Source organism: Gouania willdenowi, unplaced genomic scaffold (genome assembly GCF_900634775.1).
Source record: "Gouania willdenowi unplaced genomic scaffold, fGouWil2.1 scaffold_275_arrow_ctg1, whole genome shotgun sequence".
Classification (NCBI taxonomy): Eukaryota; Metazoa; Chordata; class Actinopteri; order Blenniiformes; family Gobiesocidae; genus Gouania; species Gouania willdenowi.
Window position 1 is genome coordinate 598098 of NW_021145033.1, and position 21126 is coordinate 619223.

A 21126-nucleotide genomic window follows, 5' to 3' on the forward strand; every position below is an offset into this window, starting at 1 on the left:
AGAGAAGATCCGGAGAGTCAAAGACTGGGTGAGGCCAACAAATCGGAAGGAAGTGTTGCAGTTCCTGGGTTTTGCTGGGTATTACAGGCGATATGTGGAGGGATACTCTGCCTTAGCTGCCCCTTTGTACCGCCTCACTGCTGGAGACCCTAGAAAGAAGAAGAGAGGGGGTAAGAGGAGCCTGGATCCAGTCCCGCCTTTTCTGTGGACAGCTGGTTGCGAAGAGGCTTTTCAGTCCATCAAAGGAAAACTCACGTCCGCACCAGTGCTGGGCTATCCTGATTTCAACTTGCCCTTTGTCCTTCAGACAGACGCTTCAGGTGAGGGGCTAGGTGCTGTGTTGGTGCAAGTCCAAGGAGGGGTAGAGAGGGTCATAGCATTTGCCAGCAGAGGGTTGAGTCCACCCGAAACCAGGTATCCTGCACATAAACTCGAGTTCCTGGCTCTGAAATGGGCTGTGACAGATAAGTTTTATGACCACCTCTATGGGCGGAGATTCGCGGTTTTAACAGACAACAACCCCATGAAATACGTGATGTCTTCAGCAAAGCTGGATGCCACGGGCCAGCGGTGGGTGTCTCGACTGGCAGCTTTTGATTTTGAGGTCCAGTATCGAAGGGGACAGAGCAACGCAAACGCTGACGCCCTTTCCCGTATGTCCAACCAGGAGGTCACCCGGGTCCTCCAAACATGTCCACAACTAGTGGGGTCCAGTGAGCAGAGGCAACTAGACAACTCCTCGGACAGGAACAAACCTGCCTTGGAGAAAGTTGAGTCCGAACCATGTGAACCAAGTGAGCGATACAGGGACGTGGGGATGCAGTCGCTGCCGGCAAAGATAAAACAGGAGATCCGTGCGGAGCAGAATGAGGATCCTGTCATTGGACCTGTCTTACACTGTAAGAGTCTGAACCAGAAGCCTCGCCGCAGTGAGAGGGTCAGTGGGGGAGGGCAGGTGCGCCTTCTTTTAAAAGAGTGGAAGAGGTTAGTGGTCCGGGATGGCATCATGTATCGCCGCATCCAAGACACTCAAGGAAGGGTAGTTGAGCAGCTAGTACTACCAAAGAAGCTACGTGCACCAGTCCAGACTGCCCTCCACAACGACTCCGGGCACTTAGGGGTTGAAAGTACAGTGCAGATGATAAGGGAGAGATTTTACTGGCCACAGATGTCCCAGGAAATCAAGGCTTGGTGTGAGCAGTGTGAGAGGTGCTGTCTCAGAAAGACTCCAACTGCAAGTGTCAGGGCTCCCCTGGTCAGTATACATAGCAATGCCCCTATGGAACTTCTGTGCGTGGACTTCTTGACTCTGGAGATGTCAAAGGGTGGCATAGAAAATGTGCTCATCGTTACCGACCACTTCTCCCGCTATGCGCAGGCCTACCCAACAAAAGACCAAAAAGCCAGCACAGTGGCGAAGGTGCTGTGGAAAAACTTTTTCTGCCGGTTTGGCTTCCCTGCGAAATTGCATGCAGACCAAGGGCGTAACTTTGAAAGTGCTGTTGTGAAGGAGCTGTGCAAGTGTACTGGAATCGTTAAGACCCACACCACTCCCTACCACCCGCAGGGAAATGGGACCACGGAACGGTTCAACCGCACCCTCATGAACATGCTAGGAACACTAGAACCCAGCCTGAAGCCAAGGTGGCATGAACATGTGGATGCGATGACTCATGCTTACAACTGTACGCGCCACGATTCCACTGGATATGCTCCGTACTACTTGATGTTTGGTAGGCATCCCAGGCTTCCCGTTGACCTGACCTTTGGGCTCAACTTGACTAGTGAGCCTTGTGAGTACAGTGAATATGTCCAGACACTGCGTGACTGTCTATCACAAGCTTACGCCCAAGCAAACGAGACATCTCGGCAGGCCAAGGGCCAACAGAAGAAATACAACGATCAGAAGGCAAAGAGTGAAGCTTTCAGCCCAGGAGACAGTCCTCGTTAAAGTGTGTCATGTGGAGGGATGGCAGAAACTGGCCGACAAGTGGGAGTCTCATCCATACATCGTGGTAAAGAAGCAGCCTAACATACCTGTATATGTGGTGCGAACAGAAGATGGCGGCACCGAGAGGGTGGTCCACCGCAATCTCCTTACACAATGCATGTTTCTTCCTGTAGAGCAGGCCTGTGATGCGACATGGGATGAAGATGAACAAGACTCGGGAGAGGACGGTGAGATGGAAGATTTAGAGAACACCGGAGAGGAAGCTGGCATAGTGGTGGGAGAAGAGGTTGAGTCAGATACAGCAGTGGACAGTTCAGAAGCAGTTTTGGAGAGTACTGTACCAGAGATAACGGGTGAACTCACCGAAACCGAGGAAGAGGATGTGGAGGCAGAAGCAATGGCAACTGGAGCTGAGGTGACTGAAACAATCAGTAGAAATAACTTCTCCACCAAGCCAAGTAATTTAAGGAGGAACCCTCAGAGAAATCATCGTCCACCACAGAAACTGTGTTTGGAATTGCAAGTCAGTGATCTAGAGGCAGACCGTGAGAAGATAGAAAGAGGATGGGCTGTGTGGCAGAAGGCAAGACGCAAGAAGATGCGCAGCACACATGTTGCAACAGAGCGAGAGTAAACAGAGATAGGAGACACACAAACACATTGTCGTCTACATTCATTTAGTATTTTTGAGTTTAGTTGATGGTATTTTATTTCTTGTGGTCTGATGACTGGGACGCCATCAAGTAATGACGGGGTGGATGTAAGGTAGTGACCAAACTTCGTCACAAGGTGTCGCTGTGTGTCCCTTTTAAGAGTTAGGCTGTTCAAGTAGATTGTCCCTAACGGTGCGCCATAGTTTGGGTTGAGCTGGGCGCGGCGGCCATTTTGTTTTATTGTTTGCCGTCATTTCCAAAGGTGAGCATGGGCTATTGTTCTCTGTGTTAAGTATAAATGTTTTAAGTTAAAACAGCCACACGGGCAGTATTTTTAAGTTATGTGTTAATGTAAGATACTTATTTACTTATTTGTGTGTGTTTTGGATAGTTGTACTTGTTTTATGTGGTAAGAATAAACCACTTTTTCAGTTAGTTTTTAGCATGTGTTCAGAATAGCTTTTAATTTTACCCGAGGTTTTTTTATTTAAATTAATTCAGTGTATTACTAATTGTCACCATAAGTTTGTTGTTTTTTTTTTAAAAGAAAATGTGCAGCACTTTATTTTTATTAATAGATTTTTTATTTTATTTATTTTTGTATGTAATTTATGTTAAGCACAATAATTTTCGTTCACTCATTTTTTGTTTCATGGATTTGTTTGCCGTCATTTCCAAAGGTTAAAGAAAGTGGATGTGGAGCCGTTCTGTGGGCAGTTTAAAGCAAAATAAAAGCTCCTGGTCCTAGCCGCAAACTCCTGTCTCCAGTGGTTCGTCCTCCTGCATCGCACCCACCCCCAAATAACACCAAAAACACAACGCAGAGACTCAGGGTACTTAGGGAGGGCTGCCTTCACTGGTGGGGTTACAGTTACAGTAGGCCTGTGTGATATGGACCAATATTCATATTTCTATATTTTCCTCAAAATGGCAATATGTGATATAAACCATTTATTTTTTCATCAATAGTTTAGTTTTTTAGACAAGTCAATTAACACTATAACACACACACACACACACACAATTATTTAAATATTTGTAATTTAAGATGGGTTAGGATCTTTTTTTTAAGGAATTACTAAAAACTTTTTCTTGTTGATCATACGTTGATAGTTTTGAAATGACAATTAGAATAACTTTTGGATATCATATTTATAGATTTCATACTGTTTTCTTTCTCTTGATGATTAGAGTTGATAGACATAAATACAATCAAAAATCTGTTTCCTTGTAATCTATATAAATATTAGTAGAGGCATAAATTAACATAACACCTGGTTACATTTGTGTTTGTTCTAATTACTGTTTTATTCTAATGATTTGATTTACTTTTCAGTTCTTTGGGTTATTTTCTGACTTTTTTTATTCACTTCTTTAATAATCTCTGTCAGTTTGAATATTATGTTACAACTGTCGTGGATTCCCCAGGTAGAGATGTGAACGATGTAAAAGATGTAGTGTGGAAAAAAAGGATAATAATACAAAGTTTATTAACACAAGCAGAATCAAAAGAACAGGGCTGAGACAGAAGCCCTGTGAGAGCCGCCGGGGTCAGATTTACTCTGAAGCAAGAACAGGAGAGAAGCGCTTATATCTTTCACAAAGTTTTCAGACATCACATGATTACTTAACCACCCTTCTCTGGGACACAAAGAAAGGAAGCAACAGTTGTCCATTAAGGCGGTAAGACCCTCACATGACTATGAACAAAGGCCGGAGTTAGATAGTTTATGGCCTGAAACTACAATTTGAGGAAGAGCAGGAAATGGGGACAGGATGTCCCCCCCCCTTAGTCACAAGGCAATGTCACATGCAAACAGCAGGTCCACAGAGACAACTGCTAGGATAGTAAACCCCATATGCTTAAGTCACAGAAAAAGGCTTATACTGAGCTTTTAGATGAAAAGGTATATAGCATAAATGGATATCATGTTAAGCAGTTAATACACCTCACAACTGTGTAAAATATTGTCATTTACCTCTATTTATGTTCTAAAAATCTCACAACTAAAACCCTTATGTGTATTTATATCCTCAGATAGATAAATAAAGATTTCGACATGGATAGAAATTATAACTTGAAATATTTAAAAAAATCATAATCAACCTTTGAAATGTATATAAATGTAGTTTTTTGTTCACAGGATACAGACATCACCAGCTGAGAACAGAAACCATTGTACCAAGTATTTGATTTAGTCTAGGACATGTGTAACAAACACAGAGTAGCCACACCAAACGCCATATTTAAACCTATATTTATCCCTTTTTTTGCCATATTTTTGCTCCTTTTAATGCATTTTTGCTACATTACTCCCTTTCCTGCCACTTCTCCATCAAATTTCAATGCCTTTTCTGCACATTTTTTCAACTTTCAAGACATTTTCGGGACATATAAACCCTTGTCACCACTTACTTATGTTGACCAATTATTGTCACGTTTATCATCTTTTCACCATATTTCATGCTTATTTTGGCCAATTTAACCTCATTCACGATTTTTCATGCCCATTATTTGCCAGTTCAAACTAATTGTTCCTAATTTTTAAATTACATTACCCCTAATTTGCGAATATCAACCATTTTTTGTGAATTTTAAAATCTCTTTTCAGCATCTTTTCCACAGTTTTTGGTCACTTTTAACCCATTTTATTTCTGATTAAAACAATGATTTACATCTTTAAGATGACTACAAACTACGGCGCAAATAATAACAACCTGGATAACAGTGGATATTATTAAGATAAATAAATGTGGTTATCACAGATTCATAGAACAATGGACCATCATTTTACTGACTTTATCGATGCTCCCCAAACATCTCTCCCCTTTATTTCCCCTCATAGATGACCCTGTTTCCACATGACTGTTCTTCAATGTTCATGCCTGTGATCAACCACCTTCAGGTACAGTGGGGGTCCCCGGTCTCTGGAACCTTTATTTTTGAGGGTCAAGTTTGAGAACTTTTCTTTCTAACATTGTAGATGTAGATCATTAGGTTGAGGTTGATCTGCATTAAAACATCTACTGACATCTGTAATAAAGTTCACTGAATACAAACCTGTGGATAATATAAAGGAGGAGATGATCATTTAAATAAATCCACTTTTAAGGCTCGATTATTGCTTTATATTGTTATACAGTTACAGTTCAATCTGTAGCTCACACATCTTTGAAGGTATGATGGCACAGTGAAGTGTGACACAGCTCTTGGAAACGATGGGTCGGGGGTTCGCGTCCCGCTACAGTTTTTGGTTATGACATTTATTAGGACGTTGAGATGACTCTACCGACAATATTACATTAAAAATCAATATAAATTATGTTATATGAAGCAGCATTTACTGTCTTTATATCCAGTGTAACAGGAGGACTCTATGCAGACATCCTATGCTGCTGACACGTCTCCTCAGACACATTTTATTCATATTATTCAGTGCTCGTCACGTCACTTAAGCAATAAAGTGATGAAGCGACCAAAATGTGTGACTAATTACGGGTGATTTAAGCCACTATAGTCACTAAAGACTGAACACACCTTTAGAACAGGCTCATATTCCTCAAACACCGACTTATTTCACCCATTAGGGTGAATAAATCACTCTGTTCCGTTTGGTTGTCATGGCAGTTTGAGTAATCTCTGATCCATTGATTGTTTTTTATCTCGCGCGTGCACGTAAGTAACCCAAGATTTACATACTCAGGGTTGATTAACCCATACCAGTTGTAATAGAATCAGATAAACAGAGTTTCCCATCGTGGGGTATGTTGACCCAGAGTTTAAGGATAGACTCAGAGTTTGTTAACCCTCCTTTATGGAACACACCTCTGCTGAACAGCACACAGAGCTGTGTTTAACACTGACATGTGTCCCCTACTATTATTATTATTATTATTATTATTAAAGTGTCCAAGCCCTTTAACTTTGTCCACCTTTGGTGGTGCAGAGATTGTTGTTTTGACAAGTACTTGGTTGATAAAGGATATGAAAATAATTTGTTGGTGTTTCTGAATTATTTGCTCTTTAATCCAGAAAATAAACAGGGAATTGTGAATACAAAAAAAACACTATTAAAATGTCCAGTAAAACTGAATACAGAAAACCCATTCACAAGAGCCCCAGGAGTAGTCGAAAAACTGTTTGCTTCTCCCTGATTGACCACACCTGTGCAATCACCATGGCAACATAAATAACCTGCATGACCCGCCCATCTACGGGTTAGGTAGATGCTAAACATATTATACTGAGGTAGCACAGAAATGAATCATGGCTCCTACAATTATTATTGTTTGGATCTTTAATTCAACCCTCTGAAAAGGGTTGCCAGGCAATGTTACGATTTGTTAGTTTTTATTCAAACTTCATTGACCACAGACCACAGTTCAAGTAGTTTTCAACCAATATTTTAATCTTTAGATCGATTAGAGTTCAGAGTGATGCAAACGTCCAGATACACAGTGGGTGGGGCTTAAGGAGGGGGCGTAGTCTCACTGCCAGGGGGCAGAGAAACGCTCACTAGGCCACCACCCCACAAACAGAGCCAAGGCTGGGTTTGTTGGTTCCACCCCCTTGGGATGAGGGGCCTCTGACTCCGCCCCCTATGGGTGTTCCAGGGCGAGGACGAGCATCTCCACGCTCAACTTCACGTGGCGAATGCGTCTTTTTCTTCTGGACATTCAGACGCACGTTGTCAAACAACTCAATAGGTCTGCTGCTGAGGATCTTCTGGACCGGCTCAGAATCGTTAAACACCACGAAACCAAAGTTTGGATGTTTTTCTCTGCAGATGATCTTGAAATCCAACACTGAGCCGAACTGTTCAAAGAAGTCCATCAGTTCGGGCTTTTCCACGTCGTGAGGAATATTTCCTACGAACAGCTGATGAGAGTCAGGATCACGAACCATCCTTCGACCCTCAGACTCTCTGCTCTCAACTTCACGCGGCGAACGCGTCTTTTTCTCCTGGACATTCAGACGCACGTTGTCAAACAACTCAATAGGTCTGCTGCTGAGGATCTTCTGGACTGGCTCAGAATCGTTAAACACCACGAAACCAAAGTTTGGATGTTTTTCTCTGCAGATGATCTTGAAATCCAGGACTGAGCCGAACTGTTCAAAGAAGTCCATCAGTTCGGGCTTTTCCACGTCGTGAGGAATATTTCCTACAAACAGCTGATGAGCGTCAGGATAACGAACAATCCTTCGACCCTTAGGTCTCTGAGGTCCCTGTGTGGAGCTCTGAGACTCACACTTTACCTGCACTCTGGGCTGTGTTGTGGGCGGGACTTTAACCTTGTGGGGGAGGATTCTTGACACTGGGACGGTTCCACAGGGTGGGAGGTACTTATTGGTAACGTACGCCCAGGAGTACGACCTGTTATTCTCAGGGGCGGGCTCCGGGAGGTCTGAGGAGCTTTTTTCTGTTATGTCCTCCAGCTCCTCCACGTCCTCCTCAGACTCTTCAGGAGGTTCAAAGTCAGAGTCCTGAAAGACCTCATCCTGGTACATGAAGACATCGTTGTGGATATAGAATTTGTTTGAGGTGGTTCCCTCCGGAGCCAGGACGAAGGTCTGCGCAAACCTCCTCATGGGCTGCGTGTTGTTCGACAGCTCCCCCATCACCTGCACCACCACGCCCTCGTTCAGCGTGGAGTGGGCGTCCATGTGACAAATCTCAGTGTGACAGTCCTTGAAACTCAGCTCCATCACCCGCTTCTGGATCTCCAAATTTCCATAAACAGCCCCTGCTGGTTTGCCTTTGGAGTCCAAACCTCCGTGAACGTACGACGAGTCCTTCCCATAGAACCTGTGCAGGTTCTCGGGCTCCTTGTTCAGTACGGCGTAATACTGTCGGACAAACACTCGCCCGACCCCCTGGGCACTTGGCTTCTCCATCACAATTTCTTTGATCAGCTGAAGTCAACGGGCTGTGCGCTCTTGACGATGGTCCAAGTATACGGTCCAAATAATTAGCACAGTGACCATAGTTCCACAGTAAGGCTTTGATGTTTACCCGTGGAACTTTTAAAACTTAGTAACCTTTTCACTGCTTTTGAGGCTTTGATGTCTACCCGTAGGACTTTTAGAACATGGCACTATCATCTTTTCAGTTACCAGGACTACCTGTCAACAGAGGTCTTCTAACTTATTCTGAGTTACCATGACTACCTGTCAACATCAGTTCTTTCCATTTTAACTCAGATTAATAATTCATATTGTGAAATATTAATTGTCTAGACCTATTAGTTTTATGAAGTGACCTCGTACTGAACAATTATTATTATTATTATTATTTATTATTATTATTATTACTACACTGCTATCATGTTACATGATCAATCACCTTATCAATCCATCACTATACAAGCAGCTCCAGGTCAATGGGCTCCTTTGGGTGCTTTACTACTGTAGATTTAATGCTGCAAAACCATCAGATTGAAGGGCTTCTTAAATATGAATTATAGTTCCATTGGTGTTCACAGGTGTATGATTGATACATGCTGTCTTGGTGCATTGGTTAATATTTATCATGCAGTACTGAGGGGGTGTGCACTAGTGCATGATAGATCTACTTTTCTATGGCCTTCCTTTGTAAATGAGAACCTGTCATTATCACAGCCCCCAATGACCCTACTTACCTATTCTACATATATACTGGGATTCAATGCTATTGGTTTTTTTTACAGGTCATGATTTAAAACACACAACTGCTTTAGACCATAATCAGTATATAATAAGAAAAAGTAGATATAGTGTAAATGACCTTTTACTTTAACAATAGGGCTGGGCGATTTGGATCAAAACTCATATCTTGATGTTTTTTCCTCAAAAGGACATTATACGATATATATTTCAATATTCTAAAGTCAAAGTCTGACCAGAAAGACAATTCTGGGTTAAATTTGCTGATGAAAAATTCCACACAGGCACATTTATTAACAAACAGCTGCACAATATGTGCTACTTTGGGCTTTTTCCTCCTCTAAGGGACAGCACGTGTGAGTGAGTTCTGTAGTGTGGCTTGTTTGGAGGAAGATCTTTGTTAGGACACGTTCAGTGATCAACAACAACTCCTAAAACGAGTATTTTAATACATAATAACCTATAAAAATATATATGTATCTCAGCAATATGGATACATTGTAAAGAAGAACACTTTTTAATTGTACTCTATGAATAATATTAAATACTTGTTTCATGTGATTTTTACTGTGATTGAATAAATAAAAAGAAGTTAAAAAAATATGGATATATATGGATATAGGCAATATTGTTTTTTTCTATATCGCCAAAAAAGAAACTCAATATATGTTGAATCACGATATATTGTCCAGCTCTATGTAACAATCACATTTATTGTCATTAACAATAAAATAAGGAGGCACTTTTACTTTACAGCCATGGGTTTGACACCCCTCTGTGTAGAGTTTGCATGTTCTCCTCATGCCTGTGCAGTATTTCTCTATTGGTACTGTAGCTTCTTCACATACAGTAGCTCAAAAACATGTACTGTATGAAATCCACAACACCTGTTTTTACTACATTTTACACTTTTTTAAATATTTATGGCAGGGCCGCTTTTAGACCCCAGACCATACATTTGACACTGGTGGTTTAAAGTGTAATACCATAATGCTATTTTGAATGTTGCCGTTGCACTTTAATATTTCAATAAAAGCATTCTTACAATAGTTAAAGAAAAATGTTGTTATAATAATTGTAAAGCACTTATGTTTGAAAAGTGCTGTTATGATATTTGAAAAGTGTTGTGATGTTTTAAGAAAAGCACTGTTTTATAATTGAAGAAAAGTACTGTTATAATATTTGAATAGCCTTCATTTTCCATTATGTACATATATGTACAGTAGGTTACACTGTTTGTTCAAAACATATTTTAAAACCAGGACCTGTTCAGATGTGAACTTTAGTAAATAAATGTTTATTCTTCTGTTTTCCAGTTGTGTGATTTGTGATAAATCTATATTATCTGGTCATATTTATCAAATGAAATAAGCATCATTTACGTAATTATGAGTAATACAACTTGATACAATTGATTACATTTTAAGTGTCAAAAAGATTCAAATCTACATATATTTTTCATAGCAGTAAATATTACAAATATATACTGTGTGTGTGTAGTTTTTCTGGGTAGCTTTCAGATCCTCCTCTATGTCCTTCTCCATGCAGGCAGACAGTTAGGTGTTATTTTGGACCCCGGCTCCTAAAAATAACCGGTAAACAGTAAATATTACAAATATAAAATGTACTTCATATTTTCATGTTGGTGATATTTCTGTTTATGGAAAAACTTAATTAATTTTACTTCATTTGTTTGAGTAAATACAACATCAAAATTATATAAAACAAACATTGACTTAATAACTTCATTAATTTCAAGTTAAGTACATTTTACTTGATAGTGGCATTAAGTTTAACTTAATATTACTGAAATAGTGTATTTTTCAGTGTGGGAGAATAGAGCCCACGTCATGCGTGGTGTGGGGGGGCATACCTGTCAAGTTTTGAATTTGAAAATAAGGGAAATTTTCTGGCGTCCGCTACGAACCGACCCACCGGCCCAACCAAGCTCCAGTATTCCTTATATTTTAAGACAGATGACAAGAAATCTAAAGTACCCACTTGTCAAGCACTTAGTTAACACAATTAGATGACTATAAAATGTGGTCGACCTACCTTTGACGACATTGAAAAGCTGTGAATATTCCTACGTTATAATACAGCCTAAATGAAAACAAGAGTATATAAAGCAGATTTTATTTATTTAACATACAAGTCAACACATTGTGTATTAACAGTTAATTTCACTTTGCTAGTCTTTAAACTAGACATTTACATTTTATTTACATTACATATTTTTGTTATACTTTGTCATGCTTACTCATGTAGTTCTGTCATTCACTAATAATGTGTTATACCGATTTGTTGCTGACTTTGCATCTTTCAACACTTTTTTGGAAGGAGTGTATTTGTGGGCTGGGCTAAAATGGTTTATTTTACATGACAGTAAAGCACAAACAGTGCTGTTGTCCAATGACATCCTATTCTCAGTAACAATCTTCCTGACCATACTAAACACCCTTTCACTACTGGCATTGCTGTGGGGAATGCATAGTAAAGCCTTCATTAGTCTTGGCAGCTCACTGAACCTCACATCCTTCCCTACCAGTCCCCAGAATTTGTCAATTTGGTTTTCTTGGGGGAGCAGCTTGCCATCTGTCACCTGGTAGTCAATGAGTTCCTCTCTCAGCCTATCTTCACTCAAACTCAACTGAGGAAACAAGGCACCAAGCCTTTCCACTGGAAAAAAAAAGTGTTTGACTGAATATTGCAGATCTAAACTATACATTACAATATTTAATTCTATCAATGGGGAAGTGACTAACATCTACCTGTCCCTGGAGTAACGTTGAGGCGAGCAGCACTCAGAAAAAGGAAGTAGGTCTTCACGATTGGATCATGCAGATGTCTTGCCAGATCATGCACTTTGGCACTCCTCTCCACCTCCTCATGACTGTTAAAGTAGGCCTATAGTACATTGGGACACAGAGTGCAATTCATGGTTAAATTAGAAACATAGCATAGTAAGCTGTGTATACATCTGCTGGAGTTACCATCCTTACCTGTAGTGCATCCCACTGGTTCAACACTCTCTGAAGGCAGGTTATCAGACTCAGCCATCTCGTGCTGCAGTACCTGAGGAGCTTCAGGTGGTCTGAATCAGTGAAATCTACAAAGTCTTTGTATATTTCACAGCGTTTTGCACTGAAAGATAGAAAACAATTATTTTGGAGGTTGGAAATGTATTTGTGTTTATAAGAATATCAACTGCATGCCTATTTCATTTATATGCATTTACCTTTTATCAAAGTGGGTGTATATCTCCACTAGGATGCCTTCGACTGGTACCTGGGCTGCTGTGATGCCACAGCCAGTGACCAGCTGTACGAGGTGACAAATGCAGCCAAGGTCCTGGACGTGGGGCTGGCTTATCTTCAGTCTGCTGAGAACTGAGTTGTGTCTGCCTTTCATGACACTCGCATTATCAGAGTTAAAGGCTATCAGGTTCTCCCATGGGATGCCTCTTTTTCTATTGCAAGCAGGAAAAACATTCAGACAAAATATAAAGTTATGATTAAATGCAAACTACAACACACATCAACACAACTGCAGTTCCCTTACCTCAATGCTTCACTCAGCTTTTCATACAGATTTTCAGCATTTCCCACGTTGCATGTAGGCATCTCCATAAATCGTGTAGTGACCTGCATAGTGGCCTCATCATAGAGTCTAGCCAGGATGACAAATTCTTTTTCTGTTTTTCTGTTCGATTCGTCGCACAAAAGTGAAAAGGGCTGAGATTGACATGTTTTGGCCAACTCGTCATCCAGTTCTGCTGCTATGGCACCTGTTGAGTGAGTGCCCAATTAATATCATCCATTTTCTACCCCACGTAGCCAGTTAATAATGTTAGGTAAAAATTAATCTACAATATGCATGCAGGACATAATCATTCATACTTAATTTGACTCAATTTACCTTTGATGAGTTGCATAGTTTTGGTTTTTCCAGCAGAGTATTTTCGTGCTATAGCAGAACCTGGGAACATCTAAGCTACACACTTGTTGAAGTCGTCACAGAAGGTGAAAGCAACGTTGTTTTTAGCACACAGCATTGCCATTTTCACCTCTGCATTACTGACCTCATCTTCCTCTTTGGGATTTCTTGTCACAAATGCTGACATCCTCTGAGCATGTTTCTTTGCCTCCAGCCGGCGCTTGTGCTTAGTGGATATTTCGTGTTGATTTACGTCGCTCCTTCCTCCGTGGGCGATGCTAAAATCGCAGTTGCAAATCATACAGAACCGGTAATTGGAACCCATCCTGCTCTTCTTTATAAAAGTAAAGTCACTGTCCCATCTCTCAAGGTATTTACATGACATTTTCGTTTTTTTCGCCGGAGCGCCTTCTTCACATCCATCCATTTTCCGGGTTTGTTCCCGCTGTAGGAAGTTGCATCTACTCTCGCGAGAAGTGAACTGCAACCTAGGTCACGTGAGGCGGCAGTTCTCGCGAGGTTAGTGATAGCGTCCAGTTTGGAGAGGCGGACGAATGTTTTTTATCTATCTTTTAATGATGATTACATTAAAATACGGGATTTTTACTGGGAAAATAATACGGGAAGGTGGCGGGAAAGGGGTATAAAATACATGAGTTCACCGGCCAAAACGGGATACTTGACAGGTATGATACATTAAATATCACAAACTTAGTGTAAGCTGTCTTGAACAAAGTAGTAGTAGTAAATAAAAAGTCAGTGTAAATAAGTCACTTTAAAATGCTGGAACAAACCTCCAGGTTGTTGAGGTAATGAGGTTTAAACCAATCACAGAGTTCCTTTTACTTAAATCAAGTTTATTAAATAAAAGAATAGATATCTTGTTTGAAAGAATCCTTACAAGTTAAGAAATGTCTATTTAATGTTATCCAAATCACACAGTTGATGATAAATTAAAGACGTTTACTGTTCAGAATAAACACTAGTGCAGAAAGCAGAAAAAACTACCATATTTCTCAGACTATAAGGCACACTTAAAATCCTTTAATTTTCTCAAAAATCGACAGTGCGCCTTATAATCAGGTGAGCCTTATGTATGTATTAATATGTCAAAATGTTTTAGTACAACTTTGGTAAACTATGAAGCTGCACCGCTTGATGGATTTTTGGTGCTTCAGGGCTACTGTAGTCAGGAGCCTCATGGAGTGATATGTACCGTACTGTGCTTTAACATACTGAACTGAAAAAGTCAGTGTATTGTTCTGTATTTTATGTGTTAAACCTGAACAATGTTGAGAATTATTGTTAATGAGTTGAATAAAGTTTGACTCATCTGACTATTTTGTTTCTCTTAATGTGCCTTAATAATAATAATAAACTAGTGCGCCTTATGTATGAAAATAGACCCGGTCAGACCCATTCATTGATAGTGCGCCTTATAATCTGAAAAATACAGTATTTCAGAGTGTGTACGTCACTAACTCACTGAGTGCAGTGATAAACATGCTTTCAGACCTATTCCTATTAATTAATACCGATTTGAATTACAGTCTGGCGGCTAACAAACACATTAGCATGTGATTAGAAATGAAAGATTGGGGAATTATCAGCGGTAGTGATGTCACTTCTCTCTGGGTCCGTGTACAAACCGGAGCTTTGCTGTGTTTCAGTTTTGAGCTGATACTACTTTTGCTCCCTCAATTTACATCATAAAAATTACACAATGATGATAACAAAATGCAACAAAAGTCTCAATTTAAAAAAAAAGGAACATTTATTGAAATTAATAAAGGTGAGGTAGAACAAGTAAAAAATATTTTAACTGAACGTCTCATTTCAGTTCAAATATGAACATTTACCTTCAGGTTTGAATGAATATTCAAATTTTAAGAGACAATGCCTTTGCTTGTGTTAAATAAAGCTGAAGTTTATTCAACCATTGAACATACAGGGTACAATAAAAGCTACTGTACTGACACAGGCAGTATTTCCTCATTGTTTCTTTAAGAAAATGTTCTTTAAAAAAAGAAAAACCTCTGAAAGCTTTGTTTTTCTCCTATTTTTCCACTTCTTTCCATTTTGCTTCATCCTCCTCTGGAAACTCCCATTGATCCAGGCTGATAGGTGTGTTTCTGTACTCAGCCAGAAGATATGTGAGTAATAAAACAACCTTTTTTATGTATTTTTGCCCAAGATGTGATTGATAAAACTTTGACCATGTTCATTTTGTTTTCTTACTGCTAGATGTTAATTCCTGAAATCCTGTCCATCAGGGGAACATTTCCAGTCAACAGAAAGGCCTTATTGCTGCCATACAGCTACAGGAACACAACAACTACACCTACTGATCCAGCTGAAAGACTTTTAAAAAATGACTGTCTGCCCATGGACGTTTAGAGGAAGTGACCTCATTTGTTCTCTGGATCCTGACATTACTCACAACCATCAATCTGAGATGAAAACACCATATTAAAGCTTCATTGTTCAATTAATGATCTTGAAAATAAAGTCAAAGTTCTATGGAAAAGTGAAAGAAATTTGATACATTTATTTTATTTAAATTGTCTTTTCATACAAACATTACTCAGTAAACTAAATTTTAGTTTGTGAGCAAATGTTTATTGAAAATTTCATAGATTTGTTTTCTTAACATTGTTAAAAAATATACCCTTAATGTGCCCTAAATGTATTTTAAAGCAGGAGTAGTTATTTCCTGTATTGTAATACATAGTCATATATTATAATTTAATTGTCTTTCACAGTAACAAAATACTTACTGCATAAGTTTATTATATGAGAAAATGTTTAATTGATAAATATTTTTACAGTATGCTTTAGAGTGATCAACTCTTACTGTAAATTGTACGGTAATCGTCCTTTACCGTAAAGGTAGAAACAGTGTTAATGATGGTAATATTTTGACAAGACCGGTAGTTCCTAAATGTAAAATGTCTGGATAAACACTTATTCTAACAAAACGGTTTTACGGTAATGCTCTGACAACCACAGCTGACAGTTTTTTACTGCAAAAAATGGTTTTTTATTTATTTTATTTTATTTTTTTTTCCCACAGTGTAGTGTTTTGGTCCCCAAGCTCAAAGATGAACTTTTTTGTAAAGGTGCCCCAAGGTTTAATGAAGGAAAAAGTCACAAGTGGAACAAAATGTTGATGTTGTGCTGCTAGTGATTAATAAAAGGGTCTTTGCGGTATTTTTCTCCTTTGACCTATTGTTTTTTTTTTTCTAAAACTATATTGAAAAATATAAATAAATGGAGTTTATATAATCTATGAGATATGAATATTGGTCCATATCACCCAGGCCTAATGTAACCAAAGCAGTAACGTTTTATGTTGTAAAGATGTTCACATTCCACATGATAAAAAGCGTTTGTTCTCCAGTGCCACACCTGACACTCATTACAGCCTCCTTTTATGGTTGATTAGGGTAGAGACACTCCTCTAGCGCCCTCTGCTGCTGAAATGGCTCCACCACACTCACTCAACCAACACAAATCAATACTTAAATAGTGTTAACAGTTATACTGGGGTAACAGCACTCAACATAATGTATCTAACACAACATTAGCCACCTAACATAGTTCAATGGCATTACATTAGCATTCAGTTAGCATAGCATGCTCCTGAGCAACAAACATTTAAACTCACCAATTCCTTTTCAAACGTCAAGCTCAGCAGGATTAAATGTCTCCTATCCCTGAGGTGGTGAAGTCTGAAGGTGTACAAAGGTTGTAGTGAGTACTAAAGTTGTTAAAAACCTAAAGTAGATGTTAAAGAACCAACCTGTTGTAGCAGCTCCGTGTGTGTGTCGTCACTCTCTGACAGGGAACAAACACAGCTGTTTGCAATAGGTGACCGAGCTACGTGATTGGCTGAACGTAATCTCGCGAGAGTAACGTGGAGTGGAGGAAGTGACGTCACACGCTTTAAAGAAATGAGTTTTAGCAACGGAGAACCCCTTCAAAACCACCCAACTGAACTTAAAGCTTGAATACTTTATTATTATATTTAATAAATATAATTCTGTATAAGTATGAATTACACTGTCAATCCTATATAAAAATATAGATTAATATTATAAATATTAATCACATATATAGTTATCAGGGCTACACAAACAGTCTTAGGTAAGGTTTACAAAAGAACGTATTGCTGTTGTTTGTAGGATGCTGGCAGGAGGTCCAAGGTGCAGGTTCCTGATGTTCAGTGAGTGAGATGTGATCCAGATGTGAGGTGGAGGAGCTGAACACGTTCAGTTGCAGGATGAAGTTTAAAGATGACGGTTGGTAAACTGATGATCTGACATCAAGTGGTAGAATGAGCCTGATCTTATACTGTGGAGTGTGTAGGTAGCTTGATTGGAGATGAGAAGCAGCTTTGCAGACTTGATTGCAGACAAGGTGGGTGGAGCCTGTTCTAAGGAAAACACACAGGGAGGAGAAAACATAGACAAAGAAAATAGACTAGGATCCTCACAGTGACAAATATGTACTGTACATTCAGTGTAGTTATTTAAAGAAACACAATGTAGAAAAACAAAACAGTGTTTTATTATATATATATATATATATATATATGGGATGCACCGAAATGAAAATGCTGATATGGATTTTTTAGGGTCGATGTCTTAGCTGATGACCAATACAGACTGCTGAATTTCTTGAGCCGATATTTGGAGCCGATACTACTTTTGCTCCTTCAATTAACATCATAAAAATGACACTATAATAATAACAATTGGTACAAGTCTATTTTATTTTTAAAGAACATTTATTGAAATTAACAAAGGTGAGGCAGAACGACAACAAGTAAAAAAAAATATAGAATAAATATTAAAAACAGTTGATGTAGAACAAGAACAAGTAAAAATATAAAAAAATATAATTATAAAAAAAATGCCTTTTTAAAAAAACTGGCAACAATATGAGGAAATAAAACTATAATATTAACAACCTTTTGGTGACATATTCCATCAAAAGCACTTAATGATAACCTTGTGTTCCTACATTAAAGTCATACTTTAACAGTAATTAAACATTGGACTATTGGTAATGCTAATGGTAACGCTAGGTTAATGCTAACATCAACAAAAGTGTAATGCTAGGTAAATACTGCGCGAATGCTAATGCTAGGTTAATGCTACACTAATGTTGTTGCTAGGCTAATGCTACAGATAGGCTAATGTTAATGGTAAAGCTAGGCTGCAACAGTAATCCCAAGTTAATGCTAACGCTAACACTAATTTCATCGTTTCTCCAATTTTTTCAATCCATTTAAAAATTTCTATCCAAATTTGAACTTTTTTCGAACAATTTAATTTTTTTCTACTTTTTGAATATATTTAAACTTTTTTACACCAATTTCAATTTTTTCAACCAATTTTAACTTTTTCAACCAATTTCAACTTTTTCAACCAATTTCAACTTTTTCAACCAATTTCAACTAATTTCAACTCTTTTCAACCAATTCCAACTTTTTCAATCAATTTCAATGCAGTAACTATGAAAGTAACTCAATAAGTAACTAATAAACGAACTAAATATGTAAGTAACTAATGCAGTAACTGAGAAAGTAATTCATAAACTCGTACCTTTTTCAAACTATTGTAATATATATATTTTATTGTGTGTATGTACATATTTAATACTGTATCTAAAAAGAGCTGACTACTCTCCATTGATTAAATTTTTATCTTTTCCAGATATTGATAATATTAATTTTTAAGTAGAGTGAAAGGGAACTATTTTTAGGTTGAGGTTTTTAATAAAATTAATGTTTCACCTACATTTACCTTATTCCTGGTGCTGATACTACCTGTTCAGCTGTGCAGATAACATGGCAATGAGTGTTTGCACTCCAAGTAAAGACATGGACTTTTTTTAATACAACATTCTTTAAACAATCATAAGTTTCATGAACATTTTAAGACCAAGAAAGGAAGACTTTACATAGATTTCATTTAAATGGGTGTAATAGAGGAAACTCTCCCCCCCTGTAGGACGATGCTGACCCTGAGGGGATCATACAACATGGGAGCCAGAGGCTCCCACAGGTCAGTGGCCACGACGACATCGTCACCATTTGCGAGGAGAAGGATGTACTCCCCCTCCTCGGAAGGCAAACAGGACAGTACCTCCACCTCCTGTGCTGCAGATATCACTGGCTGTTAGGAGAAAGATGAATGAATATATACATGGGGAAGAGGAGCAATCATCCTATTTAAAACAAAAATGAATATTTACATGTATTGCAGTACTGGTTAGTGACCCCCTTTAAGTGGGTCACTTTGATCCTGCTGTGCTGCAGAATTGGGAACAGGACTGCCTCTCTCCACATATTTACCATGACCCTGGTCCCATCCTATAAAAGAGGGTGACAGCAGTGGTAAACATGTATTTACCACTGACGATCATTTTTTTGATTGTAAATGTACATTAAACTACAGTTAGTTCCAAACAAGTAATTTGATTGGACAAAAGACATTCCATGAGTGCTCATATAGAGTGACAACAGCACTGGGACTTTTTACAGATGTTACCACTCCTCAGTTCAGGCTTTTTAATAAGAAATGTATATGTGTTGCCTGGCAACAGCTTCGTCTCCCTTCCTGTTGTCAACCTACTTGTTTTGGAGGAGCCAAATAAATGATTAAATAAAGAAATCATAATGTGTTGTCACTTAATACTGTTGACTAATAAAATGTGCTGGTAGAACTGTTGGATAAAAGCAATATCACACTGGAAGTTGTGTTTTTTTAATTATACATGTTTCAATTTACATTGTTTTACCAATTAAAACAATCAATCAATGAATGACAACTTTGATAAACTACAGATTGATGTGGTTATTGAAACAAAAATGTGTTAGATGTTGGCTGTTTGATTAGTTATAAATCTTTAGTCAAATATTATTATTGTCATGGCATAACTCTTTGTTTTGCAGGCATCCAGCCCAAAAATCCAACAAAGACACCAAAATAAAGAGAAAGCTTTATTTTTTTGTATCATTGTCAATTTTATTCACATTTAATTGTTCTTTTCAAGCAGCACAAAAATTAAAGTATAATCTAAACCAGGGGTGTCAAAATCATTGTATCTCAGGGGGCCACATATAAGTGCAGTTTCATCTCAAGTGGGATGGACCTGTAAAATAATGATCTACAAATTTAAATGTCTAAATTATATTTTAGTGCATGAATTTTTGTGCATTAAGATAATGACATTTATTGAACTGTCCTTTACCAATACAACTTGTAAAAAAATACCAAGATTTTAATAAAAATAACTGCAAATTCTTATGGTATATTTCCATACTTCCAACCTACACACCAGACAAGTTTTATTTACTTCATTTATTCAAGCAAAAAAAATTACAAAAAATTAACCAAGGGATGTTAAATATTCACTACAAAGACTGTGTTTTAATCACTACGCTCACTAACTGTGTGCTCCTTGTGGTCAAATATGAAATATATGTCACGTACAATAACTTGTGTTGTAGAGTGCACTAAACTTATAGTGCACCATCTGGTGTTTGAATAAATACATTGCAGTTAATTTGTCATCTGGCAAATGTGATTTCAGCACCTTTTGTGTAATATTGATTAAGTAATAAATAGACAAATACAAATGTAAATAAGGACAACTGTACTTTTAAGCTTTACACTGAGAGAGTGGAACACATGCTGAGTGGTGTGCATAAAGTGTGGCTTTTGACATAAAGGGCGAATGTTCTATGATGTGGTAATTTGTACTTTTAATTTTTCGATAATGTCACGCTTTTGTGTAAGTGTAACAATATTAGAGTGTTGCACTGATGTAAACATAAAAATGCAGTCTAATTTGGACCTCCTACAAAGTCAAGCAGAAGAGCGCACCTGCTCCAGGGTCAGCTTGTGATGAGGCACTGCAGGCGCCATCCCCCT

At 38.4% G+C, this 21126-nt stretch overlaps 1 protein-coding gene across 1 annotated transcript; it reads right to left on the reverse strand.

The window, feature by feature from the left end:
• Positions 1-7120: 7120 nt before the first annotated feature.
• On the reverse strand, positions 7121-17109 carry LOC114459252 (ras GTPase-activating protein-binding protein 1-like). The gene is made up of 7 exons (XM_028441569.1): positions 16986-17109; positions 16851-16914; positions 12809-13034; positions 12486-12716; positions 12250-12391; positions 12019-12154; positions 7121-8523 (listed from the first exon to the last, which is right to left on the reverse strand). Exons 3-7 carry the CDS (start codon positions 12895-12897, stop codon positions 7121-7123), a joined length of 2001 nt encoding a protein of 666 aa, XP_028297370.1. The 5' UTR covers positions 12898-13034; positions 16851-16914; positions 16986-17109.
• Between the last annotated feature and the right edge of the window lie 4017 nt (positions 17110-21126).